General features: G+C 42.9%; 2 protein-coding genes across 3 annotated transcripts in view; one reads left to right on the top strand and one right to left on the bottom strand.

The window, feature by feature from the left end:
- The window catches only part of LRRC31 (leucine rich repeat containing 31), a 60,274-nt gene extending 46,792 nt beyond the window's left edge, over positions 1-13,482 (bottom strand). The window contains exons 1-3 of one of the 2 annotated variants that reach the window (XM_086944303.1): positions 13,050-13,482; positions 6,515-6,769; positions 6,280-6,420 (exon numbers count right to left, since the gene is read on the bottom strand). In XM_086944303.1, the coding sequence (XP_086800429.1) occupies positions 6,280-6,420; positions 6,515-6,769; positions 13,050-13,074 (421 nt within the window). In that variant the 5' untranslated portion in view covers positions 13,075-13,482. Of the gene's footprint in view, positions 1-6,279; positions 6,421-6,514; positions 6,805-12,402; positions 12,701-13,049 lie in introns of those variants that run through there. The other variant, XM_086944302.1, reaches the window with a different exon arrangement.
- Positions 1-20,622, top strand: part of SAMD7 (sterile alpha motif domain containing 7) — a 158,151-nt gene that overhangs the window by 14,797 nt on the left and 122,732 nt on the right. The gene's annotated exons all lie outside the window — the stretch shown is intronic.

Genomic DNA, 20,622 nt, shown 5'->3' with positions numbered 1-20,622 from the left:
CATAAACTCCTCAAGTTTCAGTTGTGTTCCAGACCAGATCAAGAAAACGTCGTCTATATAACGCATGTAGTTTGTAATGTACTCGCTGTATGGATTATTGTTGTAGATGAATTTATTCTCATACAAGCCCATGAATAACACTGCTAGTTCCGGAGCAAAGGGGCAACCCATGGCTACCCCCTTTATCTGGAAATAGAAGTCCATGTCGAACATGAAGTAGTTTTTTTGCAAGGCAAATTTTGCCAGTTGAACAATAAAGGTCGTGGGTACTCGTGTCGGGCGTTCTCTACTTTCCAGGAAAAAAGTGAGTGCCTCTAAAGCTTGTTCCTGAGGTATTTGCGTGTAGAGAGCAACCACGTCCATAGTTACCAAAAGTTGTTTAGCCCCATCAAATGTAGTCGTTTTTATTTTGTTCAAAAAAGCCGTAGTGTCCTTTAAGTGGGCAGGGATGTCTTCCAAAAACGGTTTAAGAAAAAAATCTATATACTTGGAAATAGGTTCAGTCAACGAGGCACATCCCGAAACTATCGGGCGGCCAGGTGGATTGTTGGCGTCCTTATGAATTTTGGGGAGGACATAAAACACCGGTGTTCTCGGGTGTTTATTTTGTAAGAAGGAAAACTCTTTTGGGCCAAGAATGCCTTGATCGAATCCATCTTGTGTTATAGGGTTGAGCAGCATACAGTGGAGTGGTGTACAGTGTAGTTGTGTACACTGGAGTGTGTTACAGTGGAGTGGCATGCAGTGGAATAGTGTAGAGTGAAGTGGGTTAAATGGAGTCACATAGTGTGGAGTGGCGAACAGTGGAGTGTTGTAGTATGGGCTAGCATAGAGTGGAGTTAGGAAGTGTAGTTGTGTACAGTGAAATAGTGTAGAGTGGAGTGGGGTATACTGAAGTAACATACAGTGAGGTAGAATGGAGTGGCGTGGAGTGCAATAGCGTAGAGTGGTATAGCATATAGTGGACTAGTGGACAGTAGAGTGAGGTACAGTGTAGTAGGGCAAAGTGGAATAGTGTAGACTGGAGTGCCAGAGAGTGGAGTGGCATACAGTGTAGTGTCGCACAGTGTAGTGTTGTAAAGTGGAATAACGCAGAGCGGAGTGTTGTAGAGTAAAGTGGGGTGTACTGTAGTGGGGTACAGTGCAGTAGCCTACTGTGAATTGGTGCAGAGTGGAGTGGTGTACAGTCGAATAGCATAGAGTGGAATGGTGTAGAGTAGAGTGGTGTAGTGTGGAATATTATATAGTGGAGTAGCATACAGTTGAATGGTATAGAATAAAATAACGCTGAGTGTTCCTGGCGTACAGTGTAATGACATAGAGTGGAATGGCATATAGTTGAATATCATAAAGTAGAGTGGAGTGTCATACAATGGAATAGTGTAGAGTGAGTAGGGTAGAGTGGACTGGAGCAAAGTGAAGTGCCATAGGGTGGAGAGGTGTAGAATAGAGTGATATACAGTGTAGCACTGTACAGTGAACTGTCGTGGAGTGGTGGGGCGAATAGTGGAGTGGTGTACAGTGGAGTGGCATGCACTGGAGTGGCGTACAGTGGAGTGGTGTAGAGTGGAATAGTGTACAGTGTTATAGACTGGAGTGGCGTAGAGTGGGGTGGGCTTCAGTAGACTAGAGAACAGCGGAGTGGCAAAGAGTGGAATGGCATAGAATGTAGTGTGGAAGAGTGTAATCCATATAGTTTAGTAACAGTGTGCAGTGGTGTAGAGTGGAGCGGCATGCAGTGGAGAAAGTTACAGTGTTGTGGCATACAGTAAAAAAAACATTGGGAGGAGTACCATAGAGAGGAATAGCGCATAGTGGAGTGTCATAGAGTGGAGTGGCGTAGCGTTGGATAGTGTAGAGAGGAGTGGCTTACAGTACAGTGGCATACACTGGAGTGGTGTGGAGTGGCATAGAGGTGGCGGTGTAGAGTGGAGTGGTGTAGAGTAGAGTGGGCAGAGTAGAGTGGCATACAGGGAACTAGCGTCTATTCGCGTGGCATACAGTGGAACAGCACAGAGTGGAGGGGCATACAGTGGAGTTGCATACAGTGGAATAGTGCAGAGTGTATTGGAAAACAGTAGAGTGGAGTAGAATGAAGTGTGGTACAGTTGAGCAGTATAAGGTAGAATAGCATATGAAGAGGTGTATATTGCAGTGGCGTACAGTGGAGTGTGTTAGGTGGAGTGGCGTGCAGTGGAATAGCATAGAGTGGAGTCATGTAAAGTGGAGTGGCATATTGTGAAATGGCGTACAGTAGAGTGTTGTGGTGTTGGCAGGTGTAGAGTGGAGTGAGGTACAGTGTAGTGGTTTACAGTGGAATAGAGTATAGTGGAGTGACATACAATGGAGTGGCGTATACTATGAGTAGCATATAGTGGGGTAGAGTGGGTTGGCATTGAGTAGAGTGGTGTGGAGTGGAGTAGCATATGGTGGACTAGCATACAGTAGAGATGTGTAGAGTGGAGGGAGGTACAGTGTAGTAGTGTGCAGTGGAATAGCATAGACTGGAGTGCTGTAAAGGGGAGTGGCATACAGTGTAGTGGTGCACAGTGGACTGTTGTAGAGTGGAATACTGTAGAGTGGAGTGTTGAAGAGTGGAGTGGGGTAGTCTGCAGAGGGGCAGACCGTAGTGGTGTACAGTGTAGAAGCATACTGTGGTGCGGCACAGAGTGGAGTACAGTCAAAAAGCATAGAGTGTAGTGGTGTAGAGTGTAGTGGCATAATGTGGAGTGGTATGCAATGGAGTATCAAATAGTGGAGAGGTGTAGAGTGGAATAACGTTGAGTGTTACTGGCGTACGGTGTAGTGATATGGAGTGGAATGGCATATAGTGGAATAGTGCAGAATAGTGTGGTGTAGAGTGGAGTGTTGTGCAATGGAATAGCATGGGTTGTAGTTAGTTAGAGTGGACTGGTGTGGTGTGAAGTGGCGTAGAGTGGAGTGGTGTAGAGTGGAATAGCATACATTGTAGTGATAAACACTGAAATGGCATAAAGTAGAGTGGCACAGAGTGGAATAGCGTAGCATAGTGTGGAGGGGCATAAACTGAAGTGGCATTCACTGGAGAGTCATACAATGGAGTGGCGTACAGTGGAATAGTGTTCAGTGTGGTGGTGTAGAGTGGCGAGGAGCAGAGTGGAGTCAGGCAGAGGGGAGTGGTGTAGAGTGTAGTAGGTAGGGTGGAGTGGCATAGAGTGGTGTGTGGCAATTGAAATAGACATAGCATGAAAGTGTGTGAATGGATAAAGATGTAATGTGGTAGGAAAATACGTTATTAGGTGTAAGTGGTAATTTTTGGTAGTATGTGTGAATAGTGTAAGTTGTGGTAAAGTTATACGTGTTATGTGTTATGGTATACCGCAGTACATGCACACGATAAGGCAGTATGTGATTGGCTAACGGCTATGTTTACCAAATGTAAAACGCAGCCATGTCGTTTTCAGCACAGTTTGGCTGTGTTCTGCATTTCACTGCATTCTGGATTAGGGTCTTAGATATAGATAAGTAGTAGGTTTTATTATTGCTCCCTACCTATTAATCTTTTTTAAGTGTTAATAGGTAGATCATTTATTTAGAATTTTCTATATATTTTTTATGCAGTTTAGGGAGAACTGCACATGTTTTGCACATTTTTTAACTAGTGTGGTAATTTGTAGGTATTACCGTGATACTCTGGCGACTCTTTTGTGAAGATTTAAATATGTTAAAAATAGAAAATACTCTGTAGTATACTATATTTGTAAATGATAGGGTAGCACAGTGTATTTTCAATTTTTTCACACATGTATTTTTTTCAAATATCTTTCAAATACCGAAGTACTCCCGAGGCAGTACCGCAGTACTACCAAGGCAGTACTGCAGTACTCCACACATTTAAAAAAAAATATAGAAACTTATGAATATTTTCCCCTACCTATTACCACTTTAATAATGTGGTAATTGGTAGGGGGGACATATCAAACCTAATTCTGAGCTAGATCTAAGGGCACAACGCAGACCATAGGCAAAGTGTACCTAAAAACCGACATGGCTACTTTAACTTTTGTAAAGGCAGTAATTAGCCAATCACGTAATGACTTGTCATCGCTATGTACCATTGTGCTTCCAGAAAATACTGCAAAAATACGGTGACAACAGATATCACTAAGTAAAAAAGCTTTATAACTTTAAAAAATACTTACCTGTAGTAACCAAAAGGGTCATCTGCACACCTATGATGTCAAATACTGCCAAATGTCATGCTAATCTGTTCACCCATTTTCGTGCGACACGTAAATCAACAGTCTATGGAAAATACATTTTTGACAAAACATGTTTTGGGGCCCTCCCCCCATTTATCTTTGCACCCCCTTGACCGATAACTGCAAAACTACCCATCCTCTGCCAATGTAGAAAAAGATACTTATCTGAAAAGTTTTATGGAGATTCATCAAACAGGGGCAAAGTTATTAGCGACCAAAAGTCTGAGGAATTCCTATACCTGGGAATCCTAACTATCTATACAGAGTGGCTACCGCAGCTCTGTAAAGTAATATATATGTGTGTATGTGTGTGTATATATAGGATTATATATATATATATATATATATATATATATATATATATATATATATATATATATATATATATATATATATATATATATATATATATATATCTATACTACTATAATAAAGTAAGAACTTTCAGGCTTTGAGGCGGGTAAACTCGGGAACCACTGCGCCAATCTACACACCCGATACACAGTTGAAATCGTCAGGGTGTGTAGAGGGTTATAGGCTATATAAATGTCAAAATAAAACGTTATTTACAATATTTATATTTTTTTAAAAAGTAGTCCCCCCCAAAGTAGCGCCGGCCGCAACGTGAGTGCTCACGTCACCACGGGGAGCAGAGGCGTCCGAGGAGCGGCAGACATGGCGCGGGGGAGGAGCGGTGACGTGAGGCCAGCGGCGGTGGGAGCAGCGGAGAGGCAGACATGGCGTGGGGGAGGAGCGGCGGCGGACAGGCGGTGAGGAGCAGAGAGGCGAGGAGCGGTAAACTGAGGAGCGGCGGATCAGGTAAGCCTCCGGGGACAATGTCGGGGCAGGCGGGTGTCGGGCCGCGGTGAGGAGCAGAGAGGCGAGGAGCGGTAAACTGAGGAGCGGCGGATCAGGTAAGCCTCCGGGGACAATGTCGGGCCAGGCGGGTGTCGGGCCAGGCGGGTGATGGGGATCGGCTGAGGAAAGTTCACAAGATCCACCACGACGACAGGTGAACGCACCTTACACTGGGGCAGCCGGGGGTCGGGGAGGCGGGGGACGGGGCGGGCGGGGGCACGGGCTGCTGGGCAATGTCGGAGCAGGCGGGGGGTAGGGGAAGCCTGAATGCTCCCGGACAAGGTCGGGACGGGCTGCTAGTATATATATATATATATATATATATATATATATATATATATATATATATATATATATATATATATATATATATATATATATATATATATATATATATATATATATATATATATATATATATATATATATATTCGGTACGTTGTCGTCCCAACAACCAATGATTCAGTCAAAGGACGAGGCAAACCCAGTATCTGGTGCGTGTTAATTTATTTTAAACCCAACACCACTCTGCCATGACGCGTTTCGGCCTGGCGAGGCCTTGATCACATCATATATATATATATGATCGTTTGTTCTGTTCTTTTCTTTTTCGCACAGATTTGATTATAAGATTATAGCTCTTTTATAACTCTGTGGACCGCTGATTCATCACATAGATGTGTCACTTTAGGATTATCGAAGTTTACTTTTTGTGAATCAATATTCCAGGGAACCACTATTATTATTACTCTTATTACCCCAGGTTCTTTTATTGGTTTATCTTGGGTTTAACCTTGTTGCCTTCACATTCAGCGGCATAGTAAGGGTGGCATGGGGCCCTAGTGCAAGCGAGAAAAATGACCACCCTCAGCCCTGGTTGGGGAGTAAAGTCCAGTACTCCTAAGTGTTCAGTGGACCTCAGGAGGAAACTGGACTGCACCTGCTGCACCACTAAGATCTTTGTCTCCCGGTGAATTGCGAGTATAACCTTGTTGTGTGACTCAGAAGTTTCTTGTATAAGCTGAAAGACCTTTGGAACTACCTTGGCAACACTGCTACATGTTCACAGGAAGGTTTGTCTTTCTGGAGTAAAACCTGTGCTGAACTATGCTAAACAGCAGATAAGATATAGATTGCATACACATATTAGGGGTCTGCTAGCTGGAAAACGTGTACCTACCTAGCTCCATGATATCACTTGCTGTCAACCCACAATTGTTGAGGTTCATACAATTGATGTTCGGCTTCTTCTCAAATTTTTCCATAAATAGTTTGACTTTCTCGCAACCTGATGATATTTCCAAAATAGAATTCTGGTTCTCTACAATAAAAACAGAAACATTCCCACTGATTATTTCTCATTGTATCTGTACATAAAATTAACTATTTTAGGCAAAGTGAATAGGTATTAATACCTGTAGCAGAAGCATCATCATTTGCATCTTTTTTGGGGACATCTGGTTGACCATCATTTTCCTCATTTTCTTTGTTTTCCTCCTTCTCAGTTTTTGATTTATTTACTTCTAGTCCTCGGAAGAACCTGCTAACAGAAGATGGTTTGCGTTTGTCTGAACTTGAGGTCTTCCTTTGGATCTGGTTAAAAAGTAAGTCAAAGGGGGAGCGCTTCAAGATGCCTTCATCGCGTTTCTTCTCGGGCCCTTCTTTAACTTCTGCAGAGGGGTGCAAAATCATATAATTTACACAGCTATGACTATTGCTTAGTAGTCCATCAAATTCATCTGCTTGAACTTTATATACAAAGTGAGGAATGTTGCGCTGGATTCACAATACCAATTTTGCAGAAAGTCAAGAATTTACTCCTATAGGAGTGCTCCTACCTTTGTAGTAGATTTCTGACTTTTTTGAAGTGCAAAGGGTAGCTCAAAAACCTCTCGAAATCCACAATAATTTCAGAATTCCATGAGTCTATCTCAAAATGTATTTATGCTGATTTTCTACACAGTTGAAGAGCATCAGAAGTAAATCAGACTGAGTTGCATCTTAGAACAAATGACAGTTTTTTCATCATCCCCAAAAGCAACATTTGTAACTTCATAAAACACGGCTTCCCCAAAAACAATAAATCTGCAGGAGTTGCTTCAAAATTCTCACGGTGCAAACTACTTATGTCTGTCTGTCTTTCAAAGCAGCACATTTGCATGTATTTCCAAAGTGAGAATCGACCAGCAAAAGATATACGAAGCCCCACAAACCTACATTTTTCATTGTTCACCACCGTTTGTCGGGTGGTTTACCATGACATCCCAGTTTCAGTCCTAATCCCGGACTTTGAATTTGCAATATGCTGCATGCTGGCTAATGTAAGTAAACTTTAGGCTCCCAAAATTCCACAAATTGGGATGCTGTGGGTCCAGGAGCTGAATTTCCTATCACAAATTGCTGTTAATGCATTTATGCACTACCACTTCCATGCACCAGCTTTGTGAATTGCGAAGTGGATCCTCATAGCCTAACCCCACTTCCTGGTTGTGTGTACTAACAAAAATGTACTTCCAAGACTTTCCCAATGTGGCTAAGATGGCTTTTATCGGTGAGGATGACCTTTGACATGCTTTTTTTAATAGATAATCAAACTTCTAGTGGTTTTCTGCAGAGACCAATGAAGATAGCAAACAGTACACAACACAGAACACTTCAGGGTTACAGTAATAGGTAATACACAAAGACAAGATGCCATATCAGGCGCTGCACAGGTTGTAGTACAACCACTACTTCCCCCAGCTCTTTCCATGTTTACGAGAGCAGCCCCTGGCAGTATATATGGGTTCCTCTATCTTAACACACCAGTCCATTGCAGAGCACCATTCCGTCAGTGTTGGTGTTTCCAGGGATTTCCAGTGTTGTGCTATGTCACGCTTTGCAATCATTGTGCCTATGTCAATCAAGGTGCTTTCTGCCCAGGGACCTCCCACTTCCTCCAGGACGCGTGTCATGTAATGTGGGTGAAGCAGTCTTCAGGCCTCTCTAGGATAATGGAAAATGTGGTAAAGATCAGAGACCAGTATCAGGTGACAACCGGGCACAACCATTCCATATGGAAAAAGGTGCTATCATTGCTTATGCACCTAGGGCACTTTGGGATAGGGGTTAAGCTCATCCTCCATAGTCGCTGATGGGTGAGTTATGATTTATGTAGGTATTTATTTTATCTATACTACTATTATAAAGGAAGAACTTTGAGGCGGGTAAACTCGGGAACCACAGCGCCAATCCAAACACCTGATACATCGTTGTAATTGGCAGGGTCTGTAGATGGACATAGGCTATATAAAATAAAAAAATATACGTTATTTAAAATATTTACCTAAAAAAAAAAAAGTAGTCCCTTGGAAGTAGCGCCGGCCGGCCGCGACGTGCGTGCTGACATCAGGAGCCAGGGAGGAGCGGCGGACATCAGCGCGGGGAGGAGCGGCGGACAGGCGGGGAGGAGCGGCGGACAGGCGGGGAGGAGCGGCGGACAGGCGGTGAGGAGCGGCGGACAGGCGGTGAGGAGCGGCGAGGAGCGGCGGACAGGCGGGAAGGAGCGGTGAGAGGCGGATGAGGTAGGTGAAATACAAAAGCTACAGGCGGGGAGGAGCGGTGAGCGTAAGTGAAATACAGGCGGGGAGGAGCGGTGAGCGTAGGTGAAATGCAGGTGGGGAGGACCGGTGAGCGTAGGTGAAATACAGGCGGGGAGGGGCAGTGACCATTAAATGAAGCATAAGTGGTAGCAAACGGCAAAAGTGAGTGCATTACAAAAGTTAGAATCGTGAGCCAACAACATACAAGAGGTAACAAACAGTGCATTACAAGAGGAAAAAGTGGCGGGGAGGAGCGGTGAGCGTAGGTGAAATACAGGCGGGGAGGAGCGGTGATCATTAAATGAAGCAAAAGAGGTAGCAAACCGTGCATTACAAAAGTGAGAATCGTGAGCCAACAAAATACAAGAGCTAACAAACGGTGCATTACATGAGGAAATTGTGACACGTGCAGGTTACAAAAGCGTACAAAGGAAACATAGAGGTATAATACTGCAATATATGAAGGAAGGCTCCGGGGGACCCACGGACATTACAAAAGTGAGTGCATTACAAAAGTGAGAATTGTACAAAAGTTAGAATCGTGAGCCAACAACATACAAGAGGTAACAAATGGTGCATTACATGAGGAAAAAGTGGCGGGGAGGAGCGGTGAGCGCAGGTGAAATACAGGCGGGGAGGAGCAGTGAGCATTAAATGAAGCAAAAGAGGTAGCAAACTATGCATTACAAAAGTGAGTGCATTACAAAAGTGAGAATCGTGAGCCAACAAAATACAAGAGCTAGCAAACGGTGCATTACATGAGCAAAATGTGACGTGTGCAGGTTACAAAAGCGTACAAAGGAAACATAGAGGTATAATACTGCAATATATGAAGGAAGGATCCGGGGGACCCACGGACAACGTCGGGGTGGGCGGGGGCCCTGAAGCATGATTGCTCCCGGACAAGGTCGGGACGGGCTGCTAGTTTATTTATAGAGTTTTAAATAGCGCGAACTTGATCCCGAAGGATATCATAGCGCTTTACAATTTGAGGCAATTAAATAACTTCCCACCCTATTCCCCTATAAACCCACTTCCCAATATGGAACAAAAAATGCAAAATTAGAACCAAAAAAAATGTAATAACTACTAACATATTTACACAGATAATAAAAACAAAAACAAATCTTATACCAAAAATACATGCATCACACACATACAAAATAAATACAAACATAATTACATTAATACAAAATCGATATTTTTAACATCTATATTAAACATTTAGTTGAACTAGTCATAGGCGTGTGACATCCTTTTAAGGTCTGTGTTTTTGACAGTACAGATGTCAAGCAAGCCTGTTAACAAAATACATAGAGTGGGCTATGGGTGCGCTCTGTGTAGCCACTGGCTTTCTTTGGCCAGCCTCTTTTAGCCATTGGCTTGGACTTTGTCAATCATGTTTTTGGCTCAACCCAGTGGAGCATTCATCTCTTACCTAATGCTATTGGTTGTTTAGATGAACCTTTCTGCCTCCACTCCAGTGCTTGCATTGAACTGCATTGTACTTTAGAACTAGAGCCCTCTCTGCCCACTCCTGCCGGCTCCCTCTTGAATGCCTCACTCTGATGTACTAACACTGCATCTGTTAGAACATTCAACCCAGAGCTATTGAATTTGACAATGCTTGTTTCTTATTTTCACTAGTATTCCTGCAGATTTCATGAATTAAATCCCTCTCTTTTGCATGTATGTACTTGAATTCCTATAGCACAAGTTTAGTGTAAATCAATGGAGAGATTTATAGGTTGGTTGTGTTGTGGGTGGGGTAGAGGGGTTTTGTGACCAAAACGATGAGAGCCCCAATATTTTGTAGGCGTACGCAAGTGTGATGACGTATGTTTGAATGTGTCACCACGCATATGTGCCCCAAGATGGGTCTGTAAATAAAAAAATTAAACTAGAGTAGCACAGAAGCTCTTTTTTGTAAGAAAGAAAGGCTGTGCCATCCCAAATAAAAAAAATTAAAAATGAACTTAAAAAAATAAAAGAAATGGTGGGGGTTCAGCGGAACCGGTAGTATGAAATAAGGGGGAGCATGTAGGAGTAATAATAAAAAAATCTCAAAAGCAGCACAACATGAGAGACAGCAAATGGCATTAGGGGCAACAAGGAGCGCCGGGGGCATGTATTTAGCAGTGGGTGTGAAGCACACGATGAAGCAGGCTTAAAAACACATGCACTCTAATGGAGCGCTTAAACATAAACAGTAAGTAACTAAACATAAGCAGTGGCAGAATACAGCCCAGCCAATCAAAATGATGACAAAGACGCGGTGCTCCCAGGGGCCAGACAAACACAAGATGGGGCAAGGAAAGTATTTGATTAAGAAGCAATCAAAAAGAGTGTTAATAAACTCAGCCAATGGAATGCAATGGGTGGGCTGTAATCCCATTTTAAGTTCTTGGTATGCCCACAATGGGTCTTTTGCATCGCTTTCTGATAGGCCAGACCTAAATATACCTGTTCCTTACATATTATGGTAGATATTTACACCCTTTTCAGATTGTTCTTTTATTTACTTAATAGTATAATTCGGTCCCGGAAGGGCACGAGGGGGCACATGCGGGTGGATGGCGTCCACCCACTTTTTTCACCGGGTGAACGCCGTCCACCCTGCCAAGAATTTAGGCCCCACTGAATAATGTGCTGCACTCCTCTGTGTAATTACCAAATACCAGGACACTTTCAGCAGGGCCTGCACGTTGTCTGTTTTCCTTTTGCAACAAGCAAATATGTGCAGGCGGGGACATGATGGGGCTTTCTTATTTAACCCCTTCGCTGAGGCCGCGATTTTACCGCTGTGCGGTAAACAAAAGAACAGGGCGGGGCCCTGACGAACCCCAGCCGTCATCAGTACACGCCCACCGCGGGGCGTGACGGCTGGGGTTCGTCACCAGCATGGGAGGGGTTAAGACTTCTGCTGGGCCCATAACAAAGGCCGAATTTGAGGGGTCATCAGGCCTCCTTTTGTTTGACTCTCTTGGCTGGGAGCAGCTGGAAGCCTCACCCCTGATGCAAATGAAGCAGAGGGTAAACAAAGGCTCACACCTTGTTAGCACTTCACACATACTTAAGAGAGGCAGCTTTTCACTTTTTTCAGTCCCTGTTTAGGAGTTATGCATGCACTGTTAGGATAGCGGATGTGTTGATCTTTCCCAGTATTTACAACAAAACAAATTGCATTTATATAGAGCTCACTTCCCCTGAGGAGAAGTCGAAATAAGTACCACTATTTTTTCTTGTATAGCCTACTCATTCCAATGCAGGGTGTCAGAGCGCTTTACATCAACACGTGCATATTACATGTACAATAAATATATGTTTGTAAATAAATGTGCAGGCTGTGTTACATAAAACTTGGTGATTGCAAGGTGTAGAAGTCCCATATCATCTTCCATCGCTCACTGTGCTATTCTTCTCGCAGCAATGAGCTCAAACGTACTGATAGACCTGCTAAACATATATGTAAGGGCTTTAGATCTGATGTCACTTCTTGTGATGCCACTTCTTGTAAAGTCGTGGCTTGTGATGCCACTTTCTATGATGTCAATGCCTGTGATGCAAAGTGTGACGTCATGCGCTGTGATGTTGCGCACGCACCGTGATGTCATACGCCGTGATCGCGCGCCGTGATGTCACTTGCATACTCCAACTAGGTTAGTCCCCCCACTTCTTTGTTTAGGACCTGTGCCCTGGGTCCCAGCGTGCAAATACTTTACCCCCATCTCTGTTTCTATTGCAGACGGCTTGGCGCTACGCCCCCAGCCGGACGTTCTTTCCGGATGCACACTGTGTGCAGAGAGCCGTCACCTGCAGACATTCGGGACTCCGCTTCGGACATAAACACGGCTCCCTGGGCTGCCTGCCTGCCGAGCCCTCGCCTGCTTGGGAGGAGCGCGTGCTTGTGTTTTAATGCCTGACTGTGACAGGTGCCTCTCAGTCTGTCTCTAGCTCGAATGCCCTGGTTTGTATCCATTGACAATCCACTTGCTTCTTGCATTCAAAACAAATAACCCACTGAAAAAGGAGCATAAATACATATTTATTTGTCTGCCTTGTGCCATCATAATATCATTTGAATTTTTAGCATCGCTATATGCAAAAAAATCCCCTAATGTTCTTTTATGCCCGGTCAATAAATATGCCACCTCTTTTTTTCTGCAAACAATTGTTGGCTTTTATTTGTTCCGATTTAATTAAATGAAGTTACAGTAAACTAAAACCTGAATTAGAAATCTTTACACGCCCAGATCAAGAACATAATTAGGTTTATCCCAGCATTCCACGTTGTAAAAAGGTGCACGTTTTATTGCATTTCAGACAAGCACAATTCGTTGTTAAGAAAACAAACATTTTTACAACTTACCTCTTTTATCCATAACTTTGATCATTGGAAGGGGCGTGCAAGTTCTTTTTTTCTTAGATTCTCCGATGGCAATCCTGCTCCACACATATGCAAATTATGCGCGTAATGTGTCGCACTTGACAAGACACGATTCTCCGTGTTGTTCGGTGTTTACCCGCCTGCCGGGTAAAGAACCTCCGCCGTCATCAGTAAATGCGAAGGCATTGTGCAGACAAGTTATTTTAGCGTCTTCTCCTTCCCAGACACATCCTCTAAATTCTCAAACTGGGAAAAATAGAGTGAAGTAAAACCCAGAAGCAAGATTCATTCCACCCAGGAAGTCTCGGTAGGAACTGGGTGTGGACTTTGTCTCTGCGCCGCTTCACTGTTCACGGCTGCGAAGCCTTGAGTCACTGCACGGATCACATTTCAAGGCAGATTTTTCAAAAGATGTTTGCCATGGTACGATATTTCCTGTCCAGCGAGCAACAAGCAGTATTCAAGCACTGCAGGAAATGTGGCATGCTACACCGTGGAATTATGTCCTTTACCGGCCTACGTACCTGAGGCGTAACACCAGAAAATAAGTCCTGTGGCCAGAGCACTAACTTTTCGCACGTTTACTGAGCATGAGTGATATAGACATAGGAGCAGATTTACAAATCCCTTGCGCCACTTTTGCGTTACTTTTAACATGGGAAAAGTGGCGCAAGGGGCTTGTAAATCTGCCCATAGTCCTTCATACAAGGCAGAAAAGTGGGCTTACCTGCCTAGCGGAATGCGTAATACAACACAGCAACACCTGTGGTGCAGTGGGCCCAACATACTTCTGTGCCCTGGTGCCACTGCACCTGCTGCACAGTCCAATCAATACCCAGGTGCCCACACCTGACTCATACGCAGAGACCGTGGGCCATGCAGAATATGTGAGAGCCTACGTTGCCTCACTTGGGGGCGTATCAAAAACGATTAGAGATAAACATTGCTAAGCGCGTTTAGCAATGTTTATCCTATCGCTGGATTTCATCGCTGTGATAGCTCTGTATCAACAACGCTTTTCACAACGGCGATAAGAAATCCAGCGTTAGCGGGGAAATCGCCATTTTGCAGGGAACATCACTGGTTTTCCAGTTATGTTCCCTGCAAAACGGCGATAACCTTCCTGATACGACCCTGTGGTCGTATAAGCATAATCCACTCCCTATGTTAAGCATAGGTAAGTCAGGATTTTAGCAGACGTTAGTTTTTGGCGAAAACCACCGTTTTCGCTAAAATCCTGTGGGCTGCTTTGTAAATATCGCAATATGAACATCAGCAATATTTTACAAGGTAGTCCATCCCGGGTACGCCCAGTGACACCCACTTTGCATCTCATTAGAGATGCAAAAGGAGGCGTCGGGAAAAAGGGTGCTAACATGCGATTATGCATGTTAGCACCCTCTTGTAAATAGGGCGATAGTTTTATCTGCGCTTTTTCGGCTTTTTAAGCCAAAAAAGCAGAGATAAAGCCCTTGTTATTATGCCCCTTGATGATATAGAAACAGATTTAGAGCATTCTGTAAATCGGAGTTTTCATCAGGGGACCCTGAAGGCTCTTGCGTACTCCCAATGCTTTTATGTAGTGGCAAGCTAGGCTGTCCGCCATCATCACATTGGTCTGGGGGAAGAGGGCTCAGCCTCCAAGAAATCTTTGAGAAATGGTTTCAAAACAATAGTTCAAATTCAGGAAAAAATTCCCTAAAATTGCTAAAAATGTCATAGGTTTTACGCGCACTTCAAATATTCTAGCTATGCAGTTTGACAGGTAGTAGCTTAAACTGCAGCAGCCTGTACCCCAGCCCTACCAGCAGTCAAGAGGTATTACCTACTCGTCTGGGTAAACCGGCACAGCCCCTTGACCCAAGTTAGAGTCTAACTTCTTAAAGAACGCAACAGGACTATTAACTGGGATCATTGAAAGGGTATATAGAATTATGAGCGAAATCATCATTTTAATAGAGTCCATATGGCCCCACCAGGAGAGGAAGAGGGGATTCCAGGAGGCAAGAAGCTTATCTACTTTGTCTAAACAATCACTGACATTGCCGAAACCGAGTCGGTAATGGAAGGGGCAAATCAGATGCCTAAATACTTAATTTTGGAGTTTTTCCAAAGAAACCCTGTGTCGACGCAAGAATGACTAAAAGTAGACTTAGTAAGAGGCATAATTTCAGTTTTGTCCAAATTAATCTTATAACCAGAGACCGAAGAAAATGTATACATTTCCTGCAGAAGAGTTGGAACGGACTGCTCAGGAGTGGAAATAGAGAGAAGTATGTCTTCAGCCTAGACTGAAATTTTAAAACGATCAGCTCAGTATTGTGATTTCGGTGTTATTTCTGATACAGGACAGGAAAGGTCCCGAAGCAAGAATCCATATTAGAAGAGATAAACGGACAAACCTGACGAACACCACTGCCTAACAGAAAGTAACTAGAGATCTTTCCATTGACTAAAACTGATGTCCTGAGGGATTGATGGACTAAGGAAACAAACAAAATAAACTGAGGACCTAACCCATGCCAGGCTAGGGATTTGAGCAAAAAGGACCAGTTAATTCGATCAAATACTTTCACGGCATCAATCGAGACAGCTGCTAGAGGGTGAGAAAGAGAAGATGCCTTATTTAAAACATTAAAACATAATCTAGCATTGTCAGAGGTAAATTTGCCTTCAATAAACCCTGACTGCTCCTTACCAAACAATGAAGGAAGGGTTCAAGACGTAAAGCCAGTAGTTTGGCAAAGATTTGATAATCCACGTTGACTAACGAAATAGGCCTGTAATTTTTACAAATGGATAAAACAGATGGTAGCCTCTTGGAAGGAGCCCCAGTGGAACCAGATGCAGAGAAAAATTGAAAAAGTTGTAACAGCCTAGGAAAGAGAAGATTGGAAAAGTTCAGAAGAAATTCGACAGCAAAGCTATCTGGACCAGGGGATATTTTCTTCTTAAGGGATTGAAATGCATGAAATATCTCTGATAGACAAATGCTAGCTTCTAAGGATGAAAGATCACTATGAATGCCAAGGGAGTTCTTGGTATTTTTTAAGTAAGTCTCTATCTGAGACGCCAAGGGTGGAGATTCAGATGTGTACACAAACTGATAATATTTAACACATTCTGCAAGAATCTCAGAATCTTTAAAAACAGGAAGCCCTATATCATCTTTACTGAATTTAACATGTGACCTTGCTTACGAATTTTCAAATAATTAACCAAAAGCGTACCCATTTTATTACAGCCACCTTAATAACGAGCGCAATTACAAAGTAAAACCAAGGAGGCTTTATCAGTAGAGATCTTATTAAACTATACATTTTTTTACGAACAAGCTCTTTCAAATTAGATGGAGTAGATGAAGAATAATATTGATGTTCCAGCCGTTTAATATCAAGTAAAAGGGATTGATGTTCCTTAAGGAGAGATTTTGTTCTATAATGATAGGGGCATGATCAGAAATCACAATTGGTTCCATAGAAGAACTGATAAGATTTTGGGAGAGCAATTTAGAGACAAAGAAATGATCCAATATCTGGAACTGGAACTATGAGGAGGGGAAAACAAAGAGAATTGTTTACTGGTGGGTTTGCAGATTCTCCATGAGCCCACCAAAAGACATTGGGATATAAAGGAAAGAAACTGTTTTTTCATTTTGTGAGAGATAAACTTACTAGGGATTGACGATAAATGAAGGGGTCCAGTACTTTATTACAATCTTGCTTACCAGACTAAGATTGTGTGGCATATCAGATCAGGCCTTGGCATGGACCACATCTTTCTTAACTAACTGGACACAATCAATTGCGCTGGGACCATTCATGTCATCTGTACAAGTCATCACCACAGGGGTGCCGCAGGGGGCTTCTTTGAGTCCTCTGCTGTTTAATATATATATGGCCCCTCTTGTCTCTCTGATCTCTAATTATGGGATCGAGATCACGTCGTACGCGACGATACCCAATTGATCCTTTTCCTGGATAAGACCACTACTAATGCAGAGGGAAACTTTAAAGTCTGTCTGACGGCTGTGTTGCAATGGACGAGGGAAAACCATCTTTGTTGCAATACCAGCAAGACAGAAATCTTACCAATTGGGGAAGATAATCCCTTTCATTCAAACGATTGGTGGCCAGACGACACCACAGCACTGCCATCAACGGTGGAAGTGGCCAAAAACGTAGGCGTGTGGTTTGATTTTGCCCTTTCCTTCAAGCCCCATGTTTTGAAACTGACCGGGATCTGTTTTGGGTTCATAAAAACTTTGAGAAAGTTTTTTAATTTGATTCCCCTTGTGGCTAAAAAGATTGTAGCAGTGGCCCTCATATCATCGAGACTGGACTACTGCAATAGTCTTCTTGCAGGAACCAACAAAATCATCCTGAGGAGACTTCAGGTAGTCCAGAACGCAGCGGCCAGACTGGTCTTAGGACTACCACGCAGGGCATCGGCTTCAGCTGCACTGAAGACCCTTCACTGGCTCCCATCTGTAAGAGGGTCCTGTTCAAACTCCTACTGACAACATTTAGCGCCCATCGTCATCTAGGCCCAGGATATCTTTCAGCAAGATTTAGGCCGTACACCACGACAAGAACGCTAAGGTCAACCACGGCCAACCTGCTCAGTGTTCCAGCATTTAGGCTAGTCACCAGAGGCGGAAGATCAGCGACCGTCTTGGGAGCCAAAGCCTGGAACAGCATGCCCAATGAGCTTAGAGCCATGGAACATGAGGGGTAGTTCAGAAAACTGTTAAAGACATGGATCTTTGGTCTATCAATTACTTGCTGCCAAAAGCTCATTTAGGCTTATGTCATTCACTGTTGTTGATAGCGCCAGGAGACTCCGTTAGGAGTGGCAGTTTGCGCTTTATAAATTCTCATTTCATTTCATTTAAGGAGATATCATTAACAATTAACTTAACAAAAAGCCATCTGCCTTCCAAATCAAAGTCTTGAGAGACAGTTACCAATTTTAAATGCTTGTGACAGAGAATAATACGCAATTTGTCTTATTTGAGGAGGGGGAAACAAAAACGGAACCCACCCAGTGTCGTTTAAATTTCAAAGCCTCAGACTCAGAAAGATGAGTTTCTTGGAGAAGAACGAGGTCAGAAGAATATTTAGCCAAATGGGACACAATTCTCTGCCTCTTTATAGGGATAGTTACTCCTGTAACGTTCCAGGAAATAACTCTGAATAAGGTAAGAAAGGTAAATGTATAAACAGAGTCGGTCTTTTAAGACAGAAAACACATCAAACAGGAAAATAACAAAAAAGATAACAGAAGGAAAAGAAAGAAAAACAGATCAGAAAAAAGATAGGGAAAGGAGAGAAAAGAGAAGATCAAAAAGGAGAGACAGCACAAGTAAAAGAATGACGGCTGCAAAAATATACCTGATGAGACTGAACACAGTGGGAAGATTTGAACACAGCACTAGGCAAAACGGCACAGCAAAGGAAACGAGTCAACAGACAAACGGAACATGACATGGTGAATGACTGGATAAAAACAAGGAGCCTGAAAAGAAAAAGAGTGTTAATCAGTAACGGTAAAGAACACAATAATCATAAAAGTAGCATAAAAAAGAGAGAGAATAATACTACACAAGAAAAATAAACAGGATATTATGCAGGAGGAGGTCCTCCAACACCACAGGGTTCATCTTGACGAAAAAGCAGGAGTCTCCGTGGAGCTGGAAGAATGTAGATGAAGAAATTCTCGCAAATTTGCATGAGCAGTGAAGGCGGAAGTTTTTTTCTGAAATGTAACTTTGAAGAGGCAAGGGTGAAACAAACCAAAGCGAGCACCCAAAGAGCGTAGATGGGGACATAGACCCAGGAAATCCTTCTGTCTGGAAGCTGTAGCTCTTGAGATATCCTGTGATATAAAACTTTTGTTACCCTGCCATACAAGTTGCCTTTTTGATTTCGCTGTGTTGAGGACTTTCAGAAATTCAGTAAATTCCAGAAAGGAAATGATGACACCTCTGGGTCTGGATGAGGAGGAAGATGGAAGAGGACCTAAATGATGAGCTCTCTGAATTTTCAATCGTGTGGAAGAAGGTAAGTCCACCAGCTGAGGTAAAAAAGAAGTAAAAAAGGAAACAGTGTCCATTCCTTCCAAACCCTCCTGAAGACCATAAAGGCGCAGATATTTCCTTCTATATCTATTTTCTAAATCTTCTGAATGAGCCTTCAGTGCCGCTACCTCCTTCTCCAAACTGCTATCTTCGAAGATTCACCATGCAAATCACTAACACATTGTTCGAGTACTGTGATTCTGGTTTCCATTTGAGACCATTTGTCATCCAAGTTCTGAATGTGCATATTAGCTTCCTCTACGAAAGGACGAAGTGCGCACATTTCCTCAAGAACCAGGTCCAGAAAAATAGGAGAGGAGGATTTCTCAGGAGAGGGAGGGTCCTATTTAACTCTCTTGTGGGTAGACAAAGACGCTGCCGGACCAATTTTAGTAGTAGAAGAGTAGGTACACCTCCATGAACAACTGGATATAAACAGCAGAAAAAGCAATAGAAAAAGTGAGCTCTTCATATGGAAGCCAGATGTATTTAAAATGGCTGCCGTAATGAGGAGAAAAGAAAAATACCTGAAAAAGGTATCAAAAAGCACTAGAAATGCCAGTTCATCATGGATATTGGCTCACCCTGCCTTCTGACATTCATGAAAACCGCCTTTGTCGTAAACAGAGAAAAAAAGTGGCTCCAGTGCGTCCCAGTCATCTGTTGACTCGAAGAGCTCACGGACTAGGCGGCCATCTTATGCGGCGGCCGCGCATGCTCGATATTTTTACTATTCTTAACTCCACATGTATCTACCCTGAGATTATATATATTCAATATTTACTTCTCTATAACTTTGCGCAGCAATATTTTTGCTGTCGATATTCTCACATAGATACACTGAAATTTCAACATGAAAACTCGTTATCCCACTCAAGCCCAAATCTCTTCCTCTTGTTGACTTCATCAAGCAATAGGGGAAGGCGGCAGGGATCTGGTAGCTGAGATAAGCACCTGTTACAAAAGTTTTTATCTATTAAATTAAGGTGCATTCCAAATATGTTCATTAGTACATAAATTGGGTTTTTATTTGTACTGTAGAGAAAAAAATAGTTATTTTTTGTGGGAAGGGGGATTGAGTAATGATTTATAGTTGTTGTTTCTATTTTAATAAAGGTTTGAAAATGCTGTCAATTTGTAAATTAAAATTGTGTATTTTTAATTGATTTTTTGGGATGAAATGTTCTATCTTTCTATCATTCTTAGAAACTGAACAATAACATTCTCCAATTCGTAAGCTAACTTAGTGTGTAACAGGCACCTACAGTAGGTCAGGTGAGGTAAAATGGTTGAAAATGAAGTCAGTTTTCCCATTTCTGCCCGCATTCACTGATCTGAAACAAGATCCATATACTTCAGCTTGCCCGTGCTGGCAACATTACCTCAAGGAGCCACAAGAAGCAGGGTGTCATGTTGTGATAAAACCACCTCTTGCCATATCACAGGCAATCAACAAAGGGGAGGAAGGAGATGACA

The sequence above is a fragment of the Lissotriton vulgaris genome, chromosome 11, assembly GCF_964263255.1.
Source record: "Lissotriton vulgaris chromosome 11, aLisVul1.2, whole genome shotgun sequence".
In the NCBI taxonomy this organism is placed as follows: domain Eukaryota; kingdom Metazoa; phylum Chordata; class Amphibia; order Caudata; family Salamandridae; genus Lissotriton; species Lissotriton vulgaris.
This window is presented reverse-complemented; position numbering and strand designations above follow the sequence as displayed.